Here is a 25,780-nt window from a genome sequence, read left to right on the forward strand (position 1 = left end):
CTGTGGATTTTGTTAGTAAGATGCTGAAAATCTAAAGGCTTGACACACCTGATATCATCTAACAGCAGCTCCCTTCCTCTTTCTACAAGCACTTGCAAACAGTTCCCTGGCAATTTTCAAAGTCAGTCATCATAGCCCTCCAATCTTTCTATCGCAGCAGAATTGCCAGTTTGTGACAGTGACAGGAAATAACTGTTTCAAAAACTTCATTTATTGAAGGAACCAGTCATTTCTTCCAAAAGAAAATATTTTCACTTTAAAACTTAACCTTTGTAATAGGGGCTCCGATAATGAGGAGGTAACAGCCTAGTGGTATTATCGCTTGACTAATTATCCAGGAACTTTGCTCATACTCTGGGGATCTGGCTTCAAATCCCACCATGGCAGATGACGGAATTTTAATTCAATAAAGAAAATGGAATTAAGGGTCGAAAATTGACCATGAAACCACTGATTGTCAGAAAAACCTATCTGAATTCATGATGTCCTTTAGGGAAGAAAATCAACCATCCTTACCCAGTTTGGCCCGCGGGTGGGCAATAAATGCTGGCCTAGCAGAGATGCCCACATCCTGTGAGCGTTTTTAAAAAAAATTAATAAATCTTATCACTTGAATGCATGCACAGACTTCGCAATTTCTAGCTTGATATCTTTTAGTTTTTGATACCATGGATTTTGTCCAAATTGTATGTTCTTCCACAAACCAACTGTTATTAAATTGCTTAGAGATTGACCAGACTTCATAGGTTTCCAACAAATTGCCCTTCTTGTAAATCTTGTCCATAAATTCAAAGAGAATTGATAATTTCTTCTCAGCCACTTTTTATCCAGCTCTGAAAATACTAAGAGCTAGATTGGGTTAGGGTGCTACTTGAAAACCTTTTGACAAGCTGGCTTAATGCTAAATTAAAGAATGCGGTAACACCACCTGCTTTTAGATATGGGGATTTTATTGTCTTTAAAAGTGATCCTCCCATTTGGAGCAGCAGGAAGTGTAACTTCATCACTACGAATGTGGTCCCAAGAGACTTGCCACTATTACGAAGTAAGTAATTTTGAGGGAGGGGGGAGAAAAGCAAGTGAGATCCGACATGGAGAATGACAAAGTATTTGTCTTTGGTAAAGCCACGAATTGCAACTTACTGCATCAGGGCATTATTGTATTCCATTTATAGTATCCAAGTGTTTCTTCTGAAGATATTCAAATGTATCCATACCCCCAGAGAGGAGTGTCTGGGTGCCAAAAAAACACAAGTTGCACAGACAATTTTGCCCATCATTCATCACAGAAATTGGAACCACTGCCGAAGGATGCCAGAGTTTGGATCAAGAATACAAATTTCTTTCTTGCATCGCACTGGGGATGCGAATTGTTCAATTTCAAATATCAGACAACATCATTTTGCCTGATTTATATGCTTCCCACTAATTTATTGAAGTGGCAATGGACCAAAACTTGAGATAAAGGTTGAAATATTTGTTACATGTTGTCCACATTGGGACCGTTTCAGCTGTTTGGCTGAACAGACAACAGAGTAAGGTGATGGAAAAGTGGGTTGTGATGACTGTTGGAATGCCAACAAAATTTCTAACTGAACTGAAGAAAGTACATGATTGACTGACTAGTTTTGGGGCATATGCAAGAGCCTGAGTAGCTGCCAGGAAGTTCATTGTGCAAAGGCATTTTGGGAAATAAATCCATGCAATAGTTGAAGAAATGTTAAACAATCAGCCACATTGCAAGCTACATACAACTCTGGTGTGGGCATGTGACAAACTGTTTGCAAATGGTGGTGGGGGTGGGGAGAAACATCTCGTTTAAAGAAAAGCACTCAATTGACCAAGGATGAGTAGCAGGTTAGATGACAGGTCAGGGTGGCATGGTGGCTCAGCATTTAATACTGCTGCCTCAGTTAGGGACTCTGGTTTGATTTAAAGCCTCTGGTTATTCTGTTTGGAGTTTGCACATCCTCCCCATGTCAGCTTGGGTTTCCTCGCACATTCCAGAGATGTGCAGATTTGTGGATTGGCCATACTCAGTTGCCCGTAGTGTCTGGTGATGTGCATGGGAAATGCAGGGTCACAGGGAAAGGGTAGAAGTATGGGTCTGGGAACTCTTCGGACTGGTGTATAGACTGGATGGGCCAGATGGTTGGCTTCCACATTGAAGGGATTCTGTGATTCTAGATTACAAAGGATAGCAGAGAATGACCAAAACATTAATCAGGACAAAAACTGGAGCCAAAAACGCAGGCCAAAAACCTAGCTAGAAATGTAAAACATTGCATGAGTGTACACACATTAAAAATGAGAAGAGTAAATAAAGTCAGGGTTTGTCCTGTGGTCTCCAATGTGTAGAATGCAATCAACTGGTCACAGCTGCAGTCTCTGACATTCAATCTTTCCAACTACCTGCGCACAATTCATCAATTGTCATGCCGCTGCATGATGTTCAGCTTCTGGAAGCTTGTACAATTAAGGTGCACACTGTTAACAAACTTTGCCTGCTAGTTATATCATGTTTCAGTCTGGTCCAGATGAGCTATCATTGCAGGGTAAGAGTAAGTTTTGTAGTGACAAAGCAAAAATAATGTATTCTAGAAACTGATGTGTGAAGCCAATACATTACAGTGCTAGAAACCTAAACTATTCAGCCCATCATGACCACATAGAATTTCTACAAGAGTCTGTTAGTCCTGTTCCTCTGTCTCTGTAGACCTGCAGTTTTTCTTCCACTGTTAATGTCAGTGCTGGATGAATGAAAATCATGGACATTGCTACTGCACGAGTTCATGTCCCAACAACACAAGCTGACCAGGGATGCCAGAAACAAATCGCAACCACAGAAGTGACCTCCACACTTGAAAGCTGCCAGCAACTTTCTGAACGTTCGAGGAAAGTTGATCCAGAGGCCTGCGTGCAATGTGACCAGCAACGGAGTGATGTCTCAAAATACTAGATGAAACAATAGTGGTGATTGAACCTGGACCATCTAAAAAGACACAATATACAACTGCCACGGAATGGGGAAAATTTTAATTTCTGTTCATAAATGTTTTAAGAAAACATCTGTATGTTAACAAGTAAAAAGGTGAATTTGGAATGACACCCCCGTACAATATCACTCAATGATTCAAAGATGATTTTCCTTTGTCTGAAGCACAGTGCTCAAAGAAAGTCAACAAGGTGAAAGCTATTTTGAGGCTCAACAGTCATTTTTTTTTCTTCAAAACCATTAGTAAGGCCTACACTGAAGCAGCATTTTTGCATTTGCCATCTTCTGGCTAAACAACATTTCTAGATGAAGTAACTGAAGAAGCAATGACTGTGGTTGCTGACTCTTTATTCATAGGCCTTAAGAGCACAGAAGAAATAATAATAGCAATCCAGATTATGTCACTTTTTTGTGCTACTATGGAAGCACAATGAGTCTAATCTCTGTCCAGAGATGTCTTTCAGTAACTACAGCAAGAAGGACTGTGACTGCTTCTTCCTGCAGTCCAATGAATTCATCTATGTGACTACGTCAGCTTTTGTGCTCCTGAGATGCTGCTTGGCCTGCTGTGTTCATCCAGCCTCACATTTTATTATCCAAGACCAAGAATGGAAATGGTCAGGAATCTAACCTCTGACATAGATCAGGGGACAAGTATGAGATGGGGACAATCAATGCAGGACTGAGGGTATTGTACTTAAATGCACATAGTACATAAAACTAGGTAAGTGAGCTCAGCACAGATTGAAGTTGATAGGTAATGATGTGGGTATCAAACTTGTTGGAAGGGTGGGATCTAAATATCCAAGGGTAAATATCTGTTGAAAGAACAGGCAAATGGCAGAGAGGACAGTTTGCTTTCTTAGTAAGAAATGAAATTAAATCGAAAACAAGAGATAGTCAGAAGGAGTAGAATCTGTGTGGGTCAAGGTGAGATACTGCAAAAGTAGACAGAACACGATGGGAGTTTCGTACAGGCCTTCTAGCAGTAGTCAGGATGTGGGGAGAAAAATAATTTTCAAGAAATAGAGGCATGTAAGAAAGACACTATTACGTTAATTATAGGGGACTTCAGTATGCAGACAGAGTGGTAGAAACAGATTGATAGGAGATCTCAAGAAAAGGAATTTGTGGATGTCGACAGGCTGGGTCTTTTTTTCCACCCGTCCTTTTTCTGTTGGAGCAACTTGTGGTATAGTCCACTAGGGAACAGGCAATTCTGAATACACTGTGTAATGAGGCAGCTTGATAAGGAACTTGATCAAACTTCAAGGTGAATGAACCCCTTGAGGGCAGCGACTATAAAGTGATAGAATTCATCCTGCAGTTTGAGAGGGAGAAGATTGAAATATGTATAACAGCATTAGAATTGAGTAAAAGTAACTACAAAGACTTGAAAGAGGAGTTGGCCAGAGTTGATTGGAAGGGAAGCCTAGCAGGCAAGATGGTGGAGCAGCAATTCGGGACACAGCAGACTCTCATCCCAAGGATGGAGGATGAGGCAACCATGGCTAATGAGGGAAGCCAGGGACAGCATTTTTTTAAAAGAAAAGCATAGTGTGAAGAAGATTAGTGGGAAGCCGGAAATTGAAAAGCCCTTTTTAAAAACCAGTGGAAGATAAGTATAAATAGTCGGGGGTGGGGGTGTGGTTGGGTGGGTGGAGGAGGAGGGAAGATGATAAAATATGAGGGTAAGCTAGCTAGTAATACAAAATAGATTCTAGAGATTTTTAGATACTTTAAACAGTAAGAGAGAAGCAAGATTGGACATTGAATGCCTGGTGAAGTAGTAATGGGGACCAAACAAATGATGGAGGAACTGAATTGGCACTTTGCATCAGTTTTCATACTGGAAGATGCTGGAAGCATAAGAACTTTGCAAAAAGTAGATGTAATGGCTATTGGTGATCTTTCAGGAATCACTGGAGTCAGAGAGGTTATTTCTAGGTAACGTAACACCCCATGTTTAAGAAGGGAAGGAGGCAGAAGACAGGAAAGTAGAGGCCAGTTACCCTGACCTTGGTCATTTGGTAAGATTTCTAAAGTCCATTATTAAATATGAGTTTGCAGAGTACTTGAAAGTGCATGGTAAAATAGGGTGCAGTCAGCATGGCTTTGTCAAGGGGAGGTCATGCCTGTCAAATCTGTTTTAGAATTCTTTTGAGGAAGTAATGAGTAAGTTAGAAAAAGGAGACGCAGTGGACATGATCTATTTGGATTTCCAGAAGGACTTTGACAAGCAGTCATGCAGGAGGCTGCCAAATAAGAGCCTGTGGTGTTCATGGCAAGATACTGGTGTGAATAGAGGATTAGCTGAATGGAAGAAGGCAGAGAGTAGGGATAAAGGGGTCTTTGTCAAGATGACAGCTGGTGGCTAGTGGAGTTCCACAGGGATCAATGTTGGGAGCGCAACTATTCAAGTTATGCTTTAATGAATTGGACCAAGGAACTGAAGGCATTGTTGCTAAATTTGCAGATGACAGCAAAAGTAGGGTGGAAGAGGCGGGGCAGCTGCAGACAGGGTGGGAAAGTGGGCAAAGAAGTGACAGATGGAGCAAAGTGAGAGGTTATACATTTTGAGAAAAAAAATCAAGGCATGGCCTTTTCTCATTCAGGAAATAGCCTTCAGAAATTAGAAGCACAAAGCGATTTGAGTCCCAGTTCAGGATTCCCTTAAGGTTAACATGGAGGTTCCTTTGGAGTTTAGAAAGGCAAATGCAATATTAGCATTCATTTCAGGAGGGCTTGAATACAAGAGTAGTGATGTATGTATTTCTAAGCTTATATAAGTTTCTGATCAGACTGCATTTGCGATATTGTGAGCAGCTTTGGGCCCTCTATCTAAGTAACGATATACTGGTTTGGAGGGGCTCCAGAGGAGGTTTACAGGAATGGTCCTAGGGATGAAGAGCTTGTTATGAAGTAAGGTTGAGGATTCCGGGTCTGTTTCTGATTGGAGTTTAGAGGGATAAAGGGGATCTCTGATTGGAACTTAGAAAATTGAGAGACCTGGATAGAGTGGAGCTGGAGATGATATTTCCAGTCATGGGAGAGACTAGAACCTGAAGGCACAGCCCCAAGGTGAAGGGATAACTTTTTTAAGAACTAAGATGAGGAGGAATCTCTTTATCCAGAGAATATTGACTCTGTAGAAGTCATTGGTGCAGAGGGCAATGTATTTTAAGTCAGAGATAACTAGGTTCTTGACTACTAAGCTCTTGATATCTGCCACAAAAACATTCCAGTCAATAAACTTGCTTCAGCACAACTAATGGTGCACTAGCCTTGCTTGGTGCAAATGCTGAGTTTGTTGTATCTTGCTGACGTGATCCCAATTTCCCTTTTTTCTTCCCTGTCAATTACCACTACATAATCGACCAGCTAGCATGAGCAAGTAAAATTACTTCTTCATTAGGGAGAGTTGTCAGCATTTGTAAATTTAATTAAAGAAGCACCCTTCAACACATTCATTTCACATCTTTACTGAACCACCTCAGTGCTGTGCACATTGAATTAATTCCCTATTCTGATGTGAGGTGTCTAAGTCCACAGAAGGTCCTGCAAAAATTTTTAGATCTTCTACTGAAATTGTTAATTTGCTCAAATAAAGGAATGAAGTATGCAGTGAACTCTTGAACAATGTGTGGTTGTTGGATTTCAGGTTCTTTGAAGTCTAAAGTGAGCAAGTTGAACTGAACCACGGGAAAAGAACAGTTGACATGTATGATCAGTGCTGTTTATGCATTTCAATTGCAGTTACTTCACTGGTCCTGCAAATATTTTTTAAAAACCGTGACCATACCTTGAGACTGAAGAAAGTAGAAGAAAAACCAGTCAGAAAAATGCTTCCGCCGCAAACTTCTTGCACACCTGAGGAATGGTCACTGGACCTGAAACTTTAATTCTGATTCCTCTCTGCAGATACTGGCAGACCTGCTGAGCTTTTCCAGCAATTTCTGTTCTTGTGATATTATACTCACATGCTTAGTTTTAAAGGTGGCACTAAAATAAGCTATTGATTTTGTTTTCATTGGAATTGGTACTTCATTGCACTTGCAATCAAAAAGTGATCCTGTGCCCAAAAATTATTTGGATATTTCTGCTTTAGACATCTTAGAATGCAAAGTTAATAGTAAAGAAATAACAGCTGTAATAAGTACTTTCCTCCTGTCTTCAGTGTAGAGGATGCAAGAGATAGCTCGGTAATACCGATTAAATCAGGAGGTTAAAGGAAGAGAGGAACTTTGTTAATTTCACTATCAGTAGTGAAGGTGCGCTGAGGTTTTTGATCATGACACATCACAAAGGGATTTTTAATGTGAACATGGACTGTTTGGTCCAGAGTAGAGATGGTCCATTTTTGATGGGTCAGTTGTCAGAGCCCCCCCCCCCCCCCACCCCCGGCCGATATCCTTTGATTTCTTTTTTGCGTTGGAGTATGCAATCCCCCATTACGTTATGAGATTGAAATTTTAAGTCTGTATTTAGCAATACATGCAGTTGGGAAGTCTCACCCTGGATACAATTGAAGGTTTTTTCAGAACTGTGTATTCCATAAGATGAATTTTAATGATCGGATCACTGATCTTGGATAACCTTTTCAGAATGTCATGGACAATTTCAGCATGTTATTTAGACACCTACTTTCAAATTTCAGTTGAGCTTTGCTACTACTTGGGTCAGATGACTGTGTCCATTTGAATTGTCCCTGCTGACATTTTTGTGTTCTGTCAAACCAAAGTTCTGGCTTTTAGTGGGTGATATTTAAAGATTGACAGTCTGTGTGTCATATTAATACAACAATATTGATATGTTTATACTCTCTCTATTTCAGAAAGAGAGATATATTGTAATCAGTAAGCTGGATGATGATGAACGCAGAAGGAGAGAAGAGCAAAAACGAGCTAAAGAACAGGTAATGATGCACAGCATATCCTATACTTGAGATCACTTTCTTATGCTCATGCAGAACTTGGCACCAAGAACTAGGTCACTAAAAGTAAATGATATGTTTTTTGAAAGGGAATCACAGCTTTAAATTTGAAAATTGGGAAAAGCTTATCCATTGCTTGTGATCTTGGGGAGAATGTCCAATTTAAGGACCTTTTAAACTTAAAAACGAGAAATGAAAAGACAAATCTAGTTCTGATTTCAAAAATGCTTTAGGACGTATGAGCCCTGTTGAGTGGTTTGGTTATTGCATTTTTAATCCCAACTCTGCAGTTAACAACATTAACTGCATCTGAAGCTACAATCTATCCATTTTGTGTAATATTTTGGCTATGAAACTGACATGCTTTGTGGTTTAGAAACAAATGAGCTGACACTATAATTTTGTATTAACAGGCCCTCTGTTCAGAAACTTGACAGGTGTTTTGACATAGTTCTTAGTAACAGAGCAAGAAGTGATTCCATAGTTTCATTATTCAATGTTAGATAAACCTGAAGTTGTTTCCAGTGAAAAGAGTTTTGAGTTAGATTCATCTTGATTTAAGATGACTGACAGCCAAACTCATTCAAAGCAAAATTGTTTGTTTATTCCTGTGGGCAAGTGCTTCATAATTACAGAAATAGTAGCCAGGTTTCATCATAGTATTCTTTCTATATGTTGTAAAAATAAATTGTCTTGGCATCGGGAAGCGTAGATCTACGGTACACAAGGAAGCCATTCAATAGTTACTTTCCTGGTAAAAGGATCAGATTGCTACTTAATAGGAATATAGGACTCAAGAGCAGGATTAGACTACTGAGCCTTTCAACCATTGAGCCCATTTTATAATTCAATCTGGACTGCCCCAACCCTAACCCTTGAATCTCTTTGTCAAAAATGCGTACATTTCAGTGTCCAAGACCCACTGCTTTCTTGGGAAGAGAATTTAACAGATTAATGGTCTTTCGAGGGAAAATATGTGCTCATTTGTTTTGAAAGAGAGTCCTCTAATTCTTTAAACTGTAACCCCTAGTTCTAGTTTGTCCCAGAAGAGGGTGTAACCTCCTTGTATCCACCTTACCTAGTCCCATCTTGAAGTCAATGGGAGTTGGTTGGAGGGTGGCGGTGGAAAAACACTCCACTGGTTGGAGTTGGACCTGGCACATGGGAAGATGGTTGTGGTTGTTGGAGGTTCGTCATCTCCGCTCGAGGAGACCTCTGCATCAGCAAACAATGTTCACCATTTGCAGCCCTTGGACATAAATTCTGAAGCAGTCTAAATGCAGACCACATCCAGGCTTCAGCTGACGAGTGACAAATAACACTTGTGCCACACAAATGCCAGGCAATGACCATCTCCATTAAACAACTGTCTAACCATTGCCTCCTGACATTCAATGGCCTCAGCATCATTGAAATGGTCATATTGGACTAATTCAGGGATGGGGTGGGGATGTGGTGGTTGGTGGTTTGCCATGATCGGAAACTGAACTGAACTAGCCATAAATACAACTACTCCTGACTCCCCGAAGCCGGGTCATCATCTGAAAGGCGCAAGTAACGAGTCACACGACACCAGGTTATAGTCTGTGATAATGGGAACTGCAGATGCTGGAGAATTCCAAGATAATAAAATGTGAGGCTGGATGAACACAGCAGGCCCAGCAGCATCTCAGGAGCACAAAAGCTGACGTTTCGGGCCTAGACCCTTCATCAGAGAGGGGGATGGGGTGAGGGTTCTGGAATAAATAGGGAGAGAGGGGGAGGCGGACCGAAGATGGAGAGAAAAGAAGATAGGTGGAGAGGAGAGTATAGGTAGGGAGGGGATAGGTCAGTCTAGGGAAGATGGACAGGTCAAGGAGGTGGGATGAGGTTAGTCGGTAGGAGATGGAGGTGCGGCTTGGGGTGGGAGGAAGGGATGGGTGAGAGGAAGAACAGGTTAGGGAGGCAGAGACAGGTTGGACTGGTTTTGGGATGCAGTGGGTGGAGGGGAAGAGCTGGGCTGCTTGTGTGGTGCGGTGGGGGGGGAGGGGACAAACTGGGCTGGTTTAGGGATGCGGTGGGGGAAGGGGAGATTTTGAAGCAGCTGAAGTCCACATTGATACCATTGGGCTGCAGGGTTCCCAAGCGGAATATGAGTTGCTGTTCCTGCAACCTTCGGGTGACATCATCGTGGCACTGAAGGAGGCCCATGATGGACATGCCATCTAAAGAATGGGAGGGGGAGTGGAAATGGTTTGCGACTGGGAGGTGCAGTTGTTTATTGCGAACCAAGGTGTTCTGCAAAGCAGTCCCCAAGCCTCCGCTTGGTTTCCCCAATGTAGAGGAAGCCACACCGGGTACAATGGATGCAATATACCACATTGGCAGATGTGCAGGTGAACCTCTGCTTAATATGGAAAGTCATCTTGGGGCCTGGGATAGGGGTGAGGGAGGAGGTGTGGGGACAAGTGTCACATTTCCTGCGGTTGCAGGGGAAGGTGCCGGGCATGGTAGGGTTGGAGGGCAGTGTGGAGCGAACAAGGGAGTCACGGAGAGAGTGGTCTCTCCGGAAAGCAGACAAGGGTGGGGATAGAAAAATGTCTTGGGTGGTGGGGTTGGATTGTAGATGGCGGAAGTGTTGGAGGATGATGTGTTGTATCCGGAGGTTGGTGGGGTGGTGTGTGAGAACGAGGGTGATCCGCTTTGGGCGGTTGTGGCGGGGGCGGGACGTGAGGGATGTGTTGCGGGAAAGTTGCGGTGCTTGAAGAACTTGGACGTCTGGGATGTGCGGGAGTGGAATGCCTCATCGTGGGAGCAGATGCGGCAGAGGCGGAGGAATTGGGAATAGGGGATGGAATTTTTGCAGGAGGGTGGGTGGGAGGAGGTGTATTCTAGGTAGCTGTGGGAGTCGGTGGGCTTGAAATGGACATCAGTTACAAGCTGGTTGCCTAAGATGGAGACTGAGAGGTCCAGGAAGGTGAGGGATGTGCTGGAGATGGCCCAGGTGAACTGAAGGTTGGGGTGGAAGGTGTTGAAGTGGATGAACTGTTCGAGCTTGTCTGGGGAGCAAGAGGCGGCGCCGATACAGTCATCAATGTAACGGAGGAAGAGGTGGGGTTTGGGGCCTGTGTAGGTGCGGAAGAGGGACTGTTCCACGTAACCTGCAAAGAGGCCGGCATAGCTGGGGCCCATGCGGGTGCCCATGGTCACCCCCTTTGTCTGTAGGAAGTGGGAGGAATCGAAAGAGAAGTTGTTGAGGGTGAGGACGAGTTCGGCTAGGCGGATGAGGGTGTTGGTGGAGGGGGCTGGTCGGGCCTGCAGGACAGGAAGAAGCGGAGGGCCTTGAGGCCATCTGCATGCGGAATACAGGTGTATAGGGACTGGACGTCCATGGTGAAAATAAGGTGTTGGGGGCCAGGGAATTGGAAGTCCTGGAGGAGGTGGAGGGCGTGGGTGGTGTCACGGACGTAGGTAGGGAGTTCCTGGACCAAAGGGGAGACAATGGAGTCCATCATGGGCCTCGTGCAGTGCCACAATGATGCCACCCGAAGGTTGCAGGAACAGCAACTCATATTTCGCTTGGGATCCCTGCAGCCCAATGGTATCAATGTGGACTTCACCCAGCTTCAAAATCTCCCCTTTCCCCCGCCGCATCCCAAAACCAGCCCAGTTCGTCCCCTCCCCTCATAGCACCACACAACCAGCCCAGCTCTTCCCCTCCACCCACTGCATCCCAAAACCAGTCCAACCTGTCTCTGCCTCCCTAAACTGTTCTTCCTCTCACCCATCCCTTCCTCCCACCCCAAGCCGCACCTCCATCTCCTACCTGCTAACCTCATCCCAACTCCTTGACCTGTCCTCCTTCCCTGGACTGACCTATCCCCTCCCTACCTCCCCACCCATACTATCCTCTCCACCTATCTTCTTTTCTCTCCATCTTTGGTCTGCCTCCCCCTCTCTCCCTATTTATTCCAGAACCCTCACCCCATCCCCCTCTCTGATGAAGGGTCTAGGCCCGGAATGTCAGCTTTTGTGCTCCTGAGATACTGCTAGGCCTGCTGTGTTCATCCAGCCTCGCATTTTATTAACCAGGTTATAGTCTAACAGGTTTATTTGAAAACAAGTTTTCGGAGCTTTGCTTCTTCAGGTGTTAGTGAGAGAGGTAGTATCAGAATAGACATAAGTAGATGATCAAAGGGTCACACTACTTTATCAAAGATTTCTTCCAAGCCACTTGCTGCCCTGCCTTGGAAATATATCACCCTTCCTCTAGTGTCACTAGGTCAAAATCCTGGAATTCCCTTCCTAATGGCATTGTAGATCTACACACAACATATGAACTGTAGCAGTTCAAAAAGACAGCTCACTGCCACTTTCTGAAGGGAACTAGGGATGGGCAATAAATGCTGATTCAGCTGGTGGTGCCCACATCCCCCAAGAGAATTTGAAAATGAAACAGCCATATGAAATGTTGAGCAGTCAGGCACCTTTTGTTGAGAAACAAGACGCAGCCATGATTTACCTGACGGCAGGTCCTATATCTGAAACCATAACTATTTCTATCCTCACATGCTGCCTGACCTCATCAGCAGTGTTCCCTTGGAGCTGTGCAGCTAAACAGCAACTCGAAACTTCCTGTGTGCAAATTGGTCCTTTCTAAACCACCTCATGCATAGCTCGGGAGGAAAAATTAACAGGCCATACACTTAAACAAACATCCATGTGCTCCAAAAAAAAAGACTGTTTAGAGGTTGCTGAATATTTTTGACATTTTTCTATTGTATTTGAACTGTCTAATTTTACATTGGCTTAAATTCCATGTGTTTCTTAATTAGTGGTAAACTTCAAACTCTTAATGCCATTTCTCCCAGGAAAAGGAGGCAATATAACTGGCATTGAAAGAGGTGGTTTTGGTTGATTCTCCAAACGGACCATTTGTTTTTGGAGGCTACTGGCTAATATGGACCACTTTATTTGATTGTTTGGTTATATAAACAATAAATTTATATGCATAATTGTTTTAATGCTATTGTGAGTGTTGTGTTGTAGAAACTATAAGCTGGTATTGAATAATTTTTGTTTTTGTAGAGCTAAATTCTTCTCGAATATCTTTGTTTATTAACTTACTTAGCCACTCTTTGGAAGCACACTAAGATATCAATGAAACTTCTGGAGTTGCACAGTTTCCATTTTCATTTGCCAAGTAGTGCACACTGAAAGCACTCACTTCAGCAGAACTTGAGTAGGTTGTTAATATGGAAGATGGCAAAAATTGAAGTTTGTCCTTGCATGTCTTTTGTTCAGAGGGCAAATAAGTTGAGGATCCTCTTTTTGTTTGGCACAGTAAATGATTGAAGGAAGTAGGGAAAATCCCTTCTTAAGATATGGATTGGGTGCTAAAAGTGATTGGATCAGAAGGCAGATGAGGAGATTGGTAGTGGAAATCTGAAATTCCCAAGAAGGCTGTGGATGTTCACTCAGTTGAAATCTTAAATCTCCTCGATTTTTAGCCTTTCCCCGACTGTGAGGATATAAAGGAACTGGAGTAAAAAGCGTGAAAATTTTAAGCTGAAGGTACAAATTAGCAACTGTAAATAACTGGCTCAAGGTGTTTAATGACCTATTACTATAATGTTCCTGTCAGAACATTACCATTCTATTTGCATGTGAATGTACCAGGATCACTTGCATTCTTTCTTTTCTCTTGTATTCTTCACTGGTCTGTACTGAGTTAGTAAATTCCTAATATGATGACTAAATGGATTCTGTAGTTGGTATCTCTAATGCTAGAATAGGGGGACAAAATGGCCCCAATTTTGTATCCTTGATTGGGAGTAGCCAACTTTGATATTTCCTAATCACTCTGAGAGATGTTATCCCTCAACTCTGAAGCAGGTAGGACTTGGTCCCAGGCCTCCTGCCTCAAAGGTAGGGGCATTACTAAGCACCACGAGCACCAGTTGCCATCATTGACTGAAATTTGGCTCAGCTAGGATGACTCCCCAAGTAGTCTTACATAACTCACTGTTGTTAAACTTGTGGAGTTAATGAGTGCCTGATAATACTGGACTCCAAGTAATCAGTGCCACTTGAGACAATCCTAACCAGGAGTTAAAGCATGGAAAAAATAGAGAATCCGCCTCTGATTTTGTTGCATATGATTCTATTCTTGTATTGACCATCTATCTTGATTATTCAAGAAATTAGTGTGCAGTAAACTTTAAAGGAGGTCATTGAAGTCTTTTAATCTTTTATGTCTTGGTATTTTAGTCATTCTCGGTCAAACTTCATGTCTGGTTTGCAGCCTTTTTTTTAAAACAGAAAGCTCAATAATATCTCACCTAGCTGGAAGAGGGCAATTTAGAAGTTTCAACCTTAAATTTTTGTTAATTGTTCTATGTGGATACCCGCATTACAATGTGGTGGGCATCTTTAAAACAAGACAATGTCTTTACTGCTAAACTGTTATATTTGCAGGAAGAAATGAATGATGCTGTGGGGTTTTCCAAAGTAATATACGCCATTTCAAAATCGGTGAGTTCTCCTTGCTGACTGTAAATTGAAGTTGACTTCCAGGATATTTTCATAATCCCACTTGCAATCTTACCCATATATAGTTAATTTTTAAAAATTAATACCACAATCTTTTGATATTTTGCACTTCTTTTTTTCATAACTTATTGTCCTGAGGGCAAGTGCCCCTGTAGCCATTGTCATTCTCATCTTCCCACCCTCTAAAGGTGAAAAATGTGACCTTCCCAAGTACTGTTATCCAGTGAGCAGTACCCGAGTATTTTGAGTGTTTTCATTCCCGTGCACCATAAAATTATATTCCAGTTTTGTGAAAAATCAATAAAGAAAGGTCTACTATGTACACATTTCAAATAAACTGAGATATCTGAGTATTCATAAAGTTGGTAGTGATACAGCAAATGGAAAATATTGTAGGCATTTGAGTTTGTTTAAAGTGCAAGCATGTATACGGCTTTGCAGCATTTCCTGCCAAGTTGGAAACGTAGTTTAAACGTCGACTGTTATGGAACAAATAAATAGTAAAGCAGCAGAGATGGTAGGAACTGCTGACGCTGGAGAATCAGCAATAACACCGGTGCGAAGCTGGATGAACACAGCAGGCCAAGCAGCATCAGGAAGGCTGACGTTTCGGGCCTAAACCCTTCATCAGAAATGGGGGAGGGGAAGGGGGTTCTGAAATAAATAGGGAGGTGGGGGAGGTGGATAGAGAAGAAGATAGGTGGAGAGGAGACAGACAAGTCAAAGAGACAGGGTTAGAGCCAGTGTAGGTGGGGAGTTAGGGAGGGGAGAGGACGGACAGGAGACGGGATGAGGTTAGTGGTTAGAAGATGGGGATGGGGCTTGAGGTGGGAGGAATGGTTAGGGAGGCGGGGACGAGCTGGACTGGTTTTAGGGTGGGGTTGGGGGAGGGGACATTTTTAAGCTTGTGAAATCCACATTGATACCATTAGGCTGCGGGGTTCCCAAGCAAAATGAGATGCTGTTCCTGCATCTTTCGGATAGCATCATTGTGGCAATGCAGGAGGCCCAGGATGGACATGTCATCCAAAGGGTTGGGGTGTGGGGGAGTCGAAATGGTTCGTGACTGGCAGGTGTAGTTGTTTATTGCTAACTGCGCATAGGTGTTTCACAAAGTGGTCCCCAAGCCTCTGCTTGGTTTCCCTGATGTAGAGGAGGCCACAAAGGGAACAGTGGATACAGTATATCACATTAGCTGATGTGCAGGTGAACACCTGTCTGATGTGGAAGGTCTTCTTAGGGCCTGGGATGGAGGTGATGGGGGGTGGTGGGGAGGTATAAGGGCAGTTGTAGCACTTGCTTCGGTTGCAGGGAAAATTGCCAGGTGTGGTGGGGCTGGAGGGGAGTGTGGAGCGGACAAGGGAGTTACAGAGAGTGGTCCCTCTGGAAAGCACAAGGGTGGGGAAGGAAAAATGTCTTTGATAGTGGGGTCAGATTGCGGATGGCAGAAACATCAGAGGATGTTGCATTGGATTTTGGAGGTTGGTGGGGTGGTACATGAGGATGGGGGGGATTCTGTTTTTGGTTATTACTGCAGGTAGGGGGTGTGAAGGATGAGTCGCGGGAGACAGGGTTGAGGGCACTTTTGATCACTGGAGGGGAAATTGTCCTTGTGGGGGTGTGGAGTGGGGGGGGGCAGAAAAAAAGGACATCTGGGATGTTCTGGAGTGGAATGCCTCATCTTGGGAGCGGATGCAACAGATGCAAAGGAATTGGGATTGGGAGATGGCCTTTTTGCAGGCAGAGGAGGGTGAGAGGAGGACTATTCTAGGTAGTTGTGGGAGTTGGTAGACTTAAAATGGTTATCAGTTTCCAGGTGGATGCCAGAGATGGAGACAGAGGTCCAGGAAGGAGAGAGGTATCAGTAATGGTCTGGGTGAACTTGAGGTTGGGGTGGAAGGTGGTGGTGAAGTGGATGAACTGTTCGAGCTGCTCGTGGGAGCACGAGGCAGTGCCGAACCAGTCATCAGTGTAACACAGGATGAAACTGGGAGATAGGGCCAGCGTAGGTACGGAAGAGGGATTGTTCCACATATCCTACAAAGAGGCAGGCATAGCTTGGGCCCATGCGGGTACCCATGACCACCCCCTTTGATTTGTAGGAAGTGGGAGGAATTAAAGGAGAAGTTGTTGAGGGTAAAGCAGCACCCTTTGTTTTAAATACAGAGCCCTCTGGAAGAAATGCAGCATGCAAATCAATTTCTTTTGCGTTTGTGGTATAATAAAAAGGCTAGTTTACAAATCAAGATTTTACCTCCACTACACTGCTAAGGTGGCACGTGAACTGTTGAAGCCAAGAGGTTTATGAGATGTACAGATTTGTGTTCAGTTAGAAGAACTGGGCTTGTGTTAGGACCTACCACAGAGACCATATTTCTGATTCAAAGCACATGTGTTTCTGCAGAGGTTTGGTGCAGGAGGTGGACTGAAATTAGCTCTGTTATGGAAATGGACTTGGTTTGGCATCCGTGGCCTCCTCTCAAATCCTGCTGACAGTGAGATGGTCCACAATAATAGTTCGTGGATGGGATTTTTAAGCTGCCAGCTGTTGCACAACATTAGCTTCTATCTATAACTCTCTGAAATGTAATTTTGTTTTTAAATTTATAGTTAATCTCTAATATTACTGAATGGATCCTGTGGTTTGTGCACAAACCACAATCAGATTTGTTTAAAAACTGTCGACCTGTTTTCGCTTCATCTGCCACATTCCTTCCCCCAAACCCTCTTTCACATCAGGATTCTTTACCTTATTCACTGGACCTAATCTCTGATTTTTGTCCCTCATACTTTGAGTCAAATTTCCTTCCTAACAGCATTATGGGTGTCCTTAAACCCCAAGGATTGCAACAGGCCAAAAAGACTGCTTGCCATCACCATTCTCCATGGCATTTGGGAATAAGCAATAAATGCTGGCCCAGCCAGTGAAATTCTGCCTACACTCCCCGAATAAATCTCATTCAAAAGATTATGAAGTTCAAAATGTAATCACTGTACTCCAGCACAGGATATAACCTCTAGCAAGGGTGGAAGAATGTATTGTTTTAAAAAAAAACCTCAGATTTCAGCCTTGAAAAGCCTGACTTCATGATCAGTTATTGGGTATTTATACCATTGTAAATCTTTAATTGTTCAGTTATTCAACAAATATTCTGTTAAGTTCTGTTTGCAGGATTTTTCCCTATCCCAATGAAGTGTTACATTTATTCATTTTACAGAATCAGCACAACACTTAACCTATGAGAAGCTCATCTATTGCAGAACATTGGCAAGGGATGTGTTCACTTAATTTACACACTGCATTTGGTATCAGAATTTGTGTGGCAAATGTTGAAGCATGAGGTGTTAAGTGCAAAGCACTTTTAAGTGCGTTTTGCCTAAGCTGCCCTTTTGAAACTACATGGTAACAAGAACTTTAGAAATGTCGAGGTAGTTTACTTCACCTCCTCCAGACGAATTTTGGCACTCTATGGGGAATCCTGGAAGAGAAGTTTTTTATTGAATGGACTATTATTGTGAACAATGTAATTTATGTATAATGCAGGTCCTAACTGGTCCTTTTCTGAAAGAAGTAACTTTTTTTCTTCTAGGGTAAACTGGTTGTTGGACATAACATGCTACTTGATGTCATGCATACAATTCATCAGTTTTTCTGTCCATTACCCAATGCAAGTATTTAACATCTTAAATTGTGCTTGATTTTAGTATGGCTCAGGTTAGAGCTTGGTTATGAGTGCATGCAAACCTTGAATACTATTCCTGAAGGCTGATATCTGTAAGAAAAGTTCTGACATGTTTTGCTAAGAATTATTTTTTGGGAAATAGAGAACAGAGAAAGAAATAATAAATCATGAATTCAAGGAGCAAATGGCATGAGGTTTGGTATGTTTGTGTCCAGGAGTAATGAAGATTTGCTACAGCTGTATAGAGCTTAAGTAAGACTGCACCTGGATTTTGTGTGCAGTTCAGTCTTGCCTCCAGAGAGCTATACTTCCCAATGAAGAGTACATCAAACAAATGCCTAGATTGATACCTGGGATTGTGGCAATAAGGAGAGATTTGAGGAGACGAGGCCTGTATTCTCTAAGAGTTTAGGAGAATGAAAGATGATTTTATTTGCAGCATGCAAAATTCTTGGGCTGAACAGGATAACTGTAGGTAAGATGTGGTCCTTTGGCTAATTGGGTTTAGAACTATGGGGTAGAGCCTACGAATAAGAGGTTTGCCATTCCTTCATTAGGAGGAATTTGTTCATCCTCAGGATGATGAGCCTTTGGAATTCTGGCCTCCCGAGAACCGTGGAACCTCAGGCATAGTGTATGTTTAGGATAAATCAATACATTTCTACTTAGTAAAGATAAATAATGGCCTCGTCCTGTACTTATTTCCTGTGTTCACTAATCTATTTTCTTTGGGTGTCAGGGAGCAGGCAGCTAGTACTTTCAGGATGATCATCAATTTTGCTTGAGCTTGCTAGTGGTGGGGGTGGGGGGCACGGGGTGGAAGCTGAGTGTCACTGCTTGCTAGTGCTAGTGGTGGGAGTGGGGGGTGGGTAGGCTGAGTGTCACCTGAGAGTTTAGTGGTAGTGAACGCTTGTCCCAATTTCTCAATCCTTGTGCTACAATCTAGAAGGCACTGGAGCAACTATTCATGGTGAAGGAGCAAGCAGAAAAAGCTTAGCAGTGTGGACAAATGTCCAACAAAATTAGCTTACAGGTGTGATTGCAAAATTTTAAAACAGCTTAAAATCTTCTGGTAGCCTGGTCTGAATAAAACTTAAGGGACTGGGTTGTCTGCGTTTTGTTTTATTTCCTTGAATTATCTGTTCAACTATCCCTTCTTTTCAAAATAGGAGTTAAATGAATTTAAAGAAGTTACAACAAGTGTTTTTACTAGGTAAGTTTAATTTGGCGCTTGTGTTGTCCCCAAATTTTAAATGTTATAGGTAATGCATAGGGGAGAGAGAGAATGACCAAATTTGGAAAATTTGATTATTTTATTCTCTGAACTACCAATTAATCTCAAACTGTGTATGGAGATTTCTACCTTGATTCCTCGCATTCTAAAGTAATTATATGCCTTTTCTTTTTGTACTAAGGCTTCTAGATACAAAACTCATGGCAAGCACACATCCTTTTAAGGTAAACTGGTTGTGTTTTATTGAACATAGTTCCCATTCTTTAAACTGTGAAGGTACTATCCTGCTGAGACCATATTTGCTGGCATTAGTCATCCTAGAACGAACGTAAATCCACGTGGTTTGTGATTACGTTATTCTTGCGCCTGTACCAACTTGGAAATTTGCCAACTCAGACACGCTGTTAGACCATATTTCCAGGATAATGTAAAAGAAACTTTAGACCAGAGTGTCAAATCCTGAAAAACCCATCACCACATTTTGCTCGACCTAATTTCTCTAGTTGTGACTGCATCAGCAGAGATGATCTAAATTGAGTTATTCAGAAAATTGTACTGTATAGTTAGACAACAATAAGAATATATCAAACAATAAAAGCAGCTATGTATTGATTTTTTTTTTAAAAATCTTGTTTTGATCTTTTGAAATGAGTCTAGTTTATGAAATCAAATGAAGTTGTATGGATTGTTTCATTGCCAACAATTTTAGATTAAAAACAATTGTGTTATGTTGAACATTGCACAATTTTACTAGGAGAATTTCTTTCTGAAAATAACGATACTTAATGCTCACGTGATGTTCTGAGTACTTAACAGTAAGCATTCTTTTTTACTTGGTTTCTCAGTTTAGTCACTAGGTGGAGTGTTGTCATCAGGAAAAATGACCATATCTCTGATTTCTTCTCATCTTGTTGGGTGATGAATGTGTTTCTACAGAGGTTTGGTGCAGGAGATGGACTGAAATTAGCTAACTGTACAGCTAGTGGAGGGTCAGTTTGGAATAATTGGAGAACTCATCAGATCTCATTGAAGTTTTGAATGTATTCATGTAATGATGTCACCTGTGTATGTGCCCATTGATACCAGCAGTTATTTGATACTGGTGCATCAGAAGGATAACCTAAGTTGAGGTTCTTCAAGTGTGCCACCATCTTTAATGACAGCACCAGTGGCAACATTCGGTGTTTTGAATACAATTCTGTTGATGCAAATAGGAAGATTTGAGGTTTCAATACTGATCCACAGATCATTCTACCTATAGCATGTTGATTAAAGGAGTTGCCTTCATTAGGAGGAATTTGTTCATCCACAGGATGCTTTCACATTTTTTTAAAAGTTGCTTTAAATAGCAACATTTTGCCCAAAACATTTGTCAAAAACTTTGAAGTCCAGCAGTATGTGATTAGACTTGTGGTTACTTTGGAATGTCATTTCCACATAGTTTTAAGAGGTGGGTGTTAACTTATAACAGCCATTTGATGAAGGAGATCAGTCTTTACTCCATTTAGATTTATTCTGCTAACTAGACTGGCCTCAGCCCTATTTCAATAAATGCATTGCTTCTGTTTTCTTCGTGGGAAATCATCTGCATCCTGCATTTTAGGGATCTCAGCATCTTTCCCCGATAAGATTGGCACTGATGATTTTTGCTTCTTTTAGTCCGATTTTATTCTTGATAGAGTTGACCACTAAGTGGTATGTAAACAGTATGGACTGATCCTAGTCTTGCAAATTCCCTATCTTTCCCTTCCTTGTAGGGAATTTCCTCCTGGAACTTGGGAACTAACGATGTTACGAAATATACAATACAAGCAAAAGGGCTCCATAATACTGAAGCACTAGTTCTAATTGTTAAGGGTGAAAGCATGTGGTTGTTTCACTCAGATTTTGAGATTCCTGTTTTTCTTATAGGAACTGATAATGAACACACCTCTTGCAGAGCTGGAAAAACGATTAAAAGATGCACCTTTCAGAGCTCCCAAAGTTGGTAAGGGGAATACCTGGTGTGTAATCTTCATAAAGTTGCTTGTTTCTTCATTGATCACCACGAGTGTGCTTTTGCACACTGAATCTTAATGGATTGAAATTTGTCGTTTTGTTTTCTCAAGTGGAAGTTGAGCGACTTGTAGTGCTTGGAGTTCTGAGGCATGGTCACTGGACCAAAAACATTAACCCTTTGTCTCCACAGATGCTGCCAAACCTACTGAGCTTCTCTGTTTTTGTTTTTGATTTATCAACTTGCCTGTGGGTAGAGTCTGAAAAAGAAATTAATGCTGGTAGGGCCCTTCTGTTATGCCTTTAAAAAAGAAACTAGTTTTCTGAAATCTGAAACTTCATGGAGCAAAATATTCATCTCCAATTAGTAGGAAATGCAAACCTTTGATTCATTTCTTTGTTATTTAAGTTACTTAAGTTTACTGTCAAATTTTGAGGTTTGCACTTCTTGTGGAACAGCTGGTTTATGTAATGTATATGCAAAGGGGAAGTATTTGAGAAAAATGTGCTGCATCCTTGTTTCAAGTAACTTGTGCATCAGGCACATGAGCTGTAAAACATATTTGAAATGTTACAATATTTTGGGTTGTTAGCCTCTAAGCTAAAATTTTAAACCATTAATTCAAGAAATTGCAAATTCCTCGATCGAGTAGCAGTTGGAACTATGTAGCCTTGGGTCTAATTTCAACCCCAAACAACAGGACAAAACAATGGACACGGGGTTTTGGAGACAAGTGAAAGCAACTCCCTGTAAATTCCACTAACTGACATGTGACAATAGATTATCCTTCGATGGACCAAAATAAAATAAAATGCAAGTATCTATTTTTGGACTAAGGTTTGTGAATCAAGTACTGGAGGATGAACTGAATGCAGGATGATGTCATGAGTCATTATGACCCATTTACTACATGTTGGCTTGCATCATTTTAGAGTCGTCTTGCTCCCTTCTCTTGTGTAAACATCCCACCATCATTGGTTTGTGTTGCTGTTTAGGTATCAATTGAATAGTTATGTTTGGCCATGTATGACTAAGTTCAAAATAAAAATCGAAAGGACTGTAGATGCTGTAAATCGGGAACAGAAACAGAAGTTGCTGGAAAAGTTCAGCAGGTATGACAGTAACTGTGAAGAAAATATTGGAGTTAAGGATCAACAGACCTGAAACATTAAGTCTGATTTTTTTTTTCTCAGATGCTACCAGACCTGCTGAGCTTTTCCAGCAACTTCTGTTTCTGTTCCTGTGTATGATGAAGTTCAAATCTTTTTCAGCATACCAGCTATATGAGGTCTCTTTTTGATTGCTGTGGGTCTTCTGTTGTAATTGAGAATTTCATCATTAACAATTTCAACATCCTAACCTATACTGACTTGCAGTGTTGTCATGATCTATTATAAATGTTTATCTTCAGTGTTCAAACATTGGCTTGCCCAAGCTGTTAATGTTTAATATCAGAACAGTGTATATTAGGTTTATTAACTTTCAGTGTCATAATATGAAGTGTAGTTTGTCTTGAAAATTGAACAGATTTTTGATGTTTGCCATAAATTTTGTTACAAAACTGCCCATGTCCACATGAGTTTTAGTTGACTGTCACTGCACAGTTTAAAAAAACTTCAAAATAAATATTCCTCACTCTGCATGAAAGATGAGAAGTTTTTTTATACTTCATTTACAAAATCTTTGTTTTAAGAATGTGTGTTTTGTTTCATAACTGCTTTTTAAAAAAGACACATTGGGATCTGAAGTTTTACTTGTCTTTTGCAGAAAGTGCGGAGGGTTTTCCGAGCTATAACACTGCCTCGGAACAATTACATGAAGCAGGTTACGATGCATATATAACCGGCTTGTGTTTCATCTCAATGGCAAATCATCTAGGTACGGATGTTGGAAGAGATTCTGTTTTGGGCAAATTAAAACTTGTTATTAAATATCAAAATGATTACAGGTTTGAGATCCAAAATTGCTGAAATCTGGATCCTAGAATTTGTCTAATGTGATACCTAATTGAGTGAGGAAGTTTGAAAGAAATGTAAAATTGCTCCTGCAGTTCAAGGGGCAGGAAAAGAACAAAGAAATTGCACTTATAATTATGTAAATCTAGGCTGAGGCAGATAGTTTCCTAGATTATTGTCCTGTGACTTGCTAGTATTTGTAAGGATTAGCTGATTTGCAATTCACTCAAGGAGGTTGGCTACCATGGTATGCCATCATATGTAATCATGTATATGCCCGCAGTCATATTTTGAACTGCTCAGTGAAGTATTTAATTGAAATGTCTCACATTGATTGATTAGATGTGGAAAGTTCTCCACTTACAGATCATGGTGTGAAGCCTGCTTGTTTAAGTGTTAAAATTTTAGATGATTCCTTTTGCCTGCAATCTGGATTATCCAGCTATTGACCAATTTGAATAATCTGAAATAGTTTTACACAGTGCAGTAACAAAGCTGTTTGACTAATAATTATAATACATTCCCTTTGAAATACTATTGTTTCATTTAGTTTTAGTCAAAATGCATTTATAAATGTGGTTCTGAAGTCATGTAAAGCTTTGATATAGCACATTTAGTGCTGTGTGAAAGAGAGGTTGTGGTGAGAGGCAGGAGGGATATCCATAACCTAAGCCCAAGGATTTAAATGCAGGAGTGTATTATAATACTTTAAAATTGATTAGTTGTTAATTTTCTACCTCAAAACTTAGATGTTCAATTTTACAAGTATTCTCTCATTTTAGAGGTTTGTTATTGTCAAGTTTTTATTTTGAATGCTTTCACTGGAGCAGTTGTTACATGGAGGAAATGAATGTTTGTTTATTAGTCATGAAAACTACCTCTGAGTCAATGCAGCCCATTTATTTTCTTTGGCAGTTCTTGTCCTAGTAACTGTACTTCTAAGATGTTTTAAAGCGGAATAATGTAATTTCAATTTTAGTGGTTGTGTTTTAAATGAGATTTTCTTTTTTCCTTTTTTCTTCAATTAGGCTCATTCCTTAGCCCTCCAGAAGTTTTTGTTCCTGCCAAATCTAAACTGGTTGAACCTTTTATTAACAAGTAAGTATTCTTCTTATCACTTTGCTTGTTTCTACATTTTTTTGTTTGACAAATGGCAGCTGTGGCCAAAACAGCGATTTCTCGAGCATCGTAATGGAACATAATTGCTATTTTTTTCAGGCTACTTATTGTGTGTTGCCTGCAGGGTTGGAATAATGGTGGGAACAGGTGGTAGTAAGTACTCGGTGCTGCTGGGGAAGAGCAGGGAGCCTTACTTCCATGGAATGGAACTGCTAAAGCATTGTTGGGGCATCTGAGGCAATTGTTGTGCATTGGAAGTCAAATCAGATTGTGCTAAGGAGCAGGCTTGTGAAATGACCATACTACAGTTTCGCTGAATTTTTTTGTTGTGCTTGTGTGTTTCATCGTCTGTTAGTGGAGGAAAACAGCAAAGGCGAATTCCACTGTTTTGTAGCCCAATGCAGGCTTTCTGGACTTAACCCTTGAGGGTTATGGCAGTGTATGCAGGTAGAGCACAGCTTTCTAGCCTTGGAATCAGAAGATTGTGTGGAAGTCCCAATCTAGGATTTGATTGCAAAAGTTGTGGGCTGACTCTCCTGCCTATTACAGAACATGTTGCACTGCCTGATGCCGTTTGTTCTTGAAAGCAACAGAAAATTGGGTCTCATTTTCCATCTCGGAGACACGAGAGATAAAACAAAAGCACTTTGGAGACGACCAGAATTATTCTGCTGTTGTGATATGACACGACCCCATGGACCAACTGAGCCAAAGAAATCCAGAAGGGAGTCAGTCACTCACGTGAATATCTGTGCCATAGTGGATGCAGAAATGCTCTGTACCAAGAATCTTACAAGACTGCTAGAAACTGAGTTCAGGGGACTCAACATTAACTCTGCTTTCTCCCCACAGAAGCTGCCAGACCTAACTGAGTTGCATCAGCAATTTCTGTTTCCAATTGCCAGAATCCGCAGTTTGTTGTTTAATTTCATGTAATCACTATGAAGTTTTTGAGTTTAGTTGATGGTTTGTTTTAGATGTCTCAATAAGAGTATCAGCTGAAGCAAAAGCATCCAGTGAATGTGCAGTAATTCCCTGAAGGAAACCAGTCGCACCTCTGTCAGACTGAGTAAGAAGTCTTGGTGTGGACATGGTGGTCTTTGCTTATGTTGGTAGTTTGTATGGACCTTGCTGGGGTAAAAGAAATAGTTTGAATTCCATTCAGATGTTTAATAACTTTCAAGCTTTATTTTAATCTTGTTTAACACAATTCATTTCTCTTGTTCAAGAATTGTTTTTTAGTTTTAAATAGGTGTATATGTGGACACTCTTAATTTGTTCTGACCTCCCATAGTTTGTTAAAATGTAACTTCATTTCATTTCAATCAGTTTCA

At 41.3% G+C, this 25,780-nt stretch overlaps 1 protein-coding gene across 2 annotated transcripts in view; it reads left to right on the top strand.

The window, feature by feature from the left end:
- The window catches only part of parn (poly(A)-specific ribonuclease (deadenylation nuclease)), a 130,233-nt gene that overhangs the window by 30,234 nt on the left and 74,219 nt on the right, over positions 1–25,780 (top strand). For both annotated transcript variants that reach the window (XM_059654095.1, XM_048552773.2), the window contains exons 11-18: positions 7,830–7,910; positions 14,385–14,441; positions 18,050–18,127; positions 19,312–19,355; positions 19,558–19,600; positions 21,288–21,363; positions 23,140–23,250; positions 24,356–24,425. In XM_059654095.1, coding sequence (XP_059510078.1) covers positions 7,830–7,910; positions 14,385–14,441; positions 18,050–18,127; positions 19,312–19,355; positions 19,558–19,600; positions 21,288–21,363; positions 23,140–23,250; positions 24,356–24,425 — 560 coding nt within the window. The remainder of the gene's footprint in view (positions 1–7,829; positions 7,911–14,384; positions 14,442–18,049; positions 18,128–19,311; positions 19,356–19,557; positions 19,601–21,287; positions 21,364–23,139; positions 23,251–24,355; positions 24,426–25,780) is intronic.

Source organism: Stegostoma tigrinum, chromosome 23 (assembly GCF_030684315.1).
Source record: "Stegostoma tigrinum isolate sSteTig4 chromosome 23, sSteTig4.hap1, whole genome shotgun sequence".
Taxonomy (NCBI): Eukaryota; Metazoa; Chordata; class Chondrichthyes; order Orectolobiformes; family Stegostomatidae; genus Stegostoma; species Stegostoma tigrinum.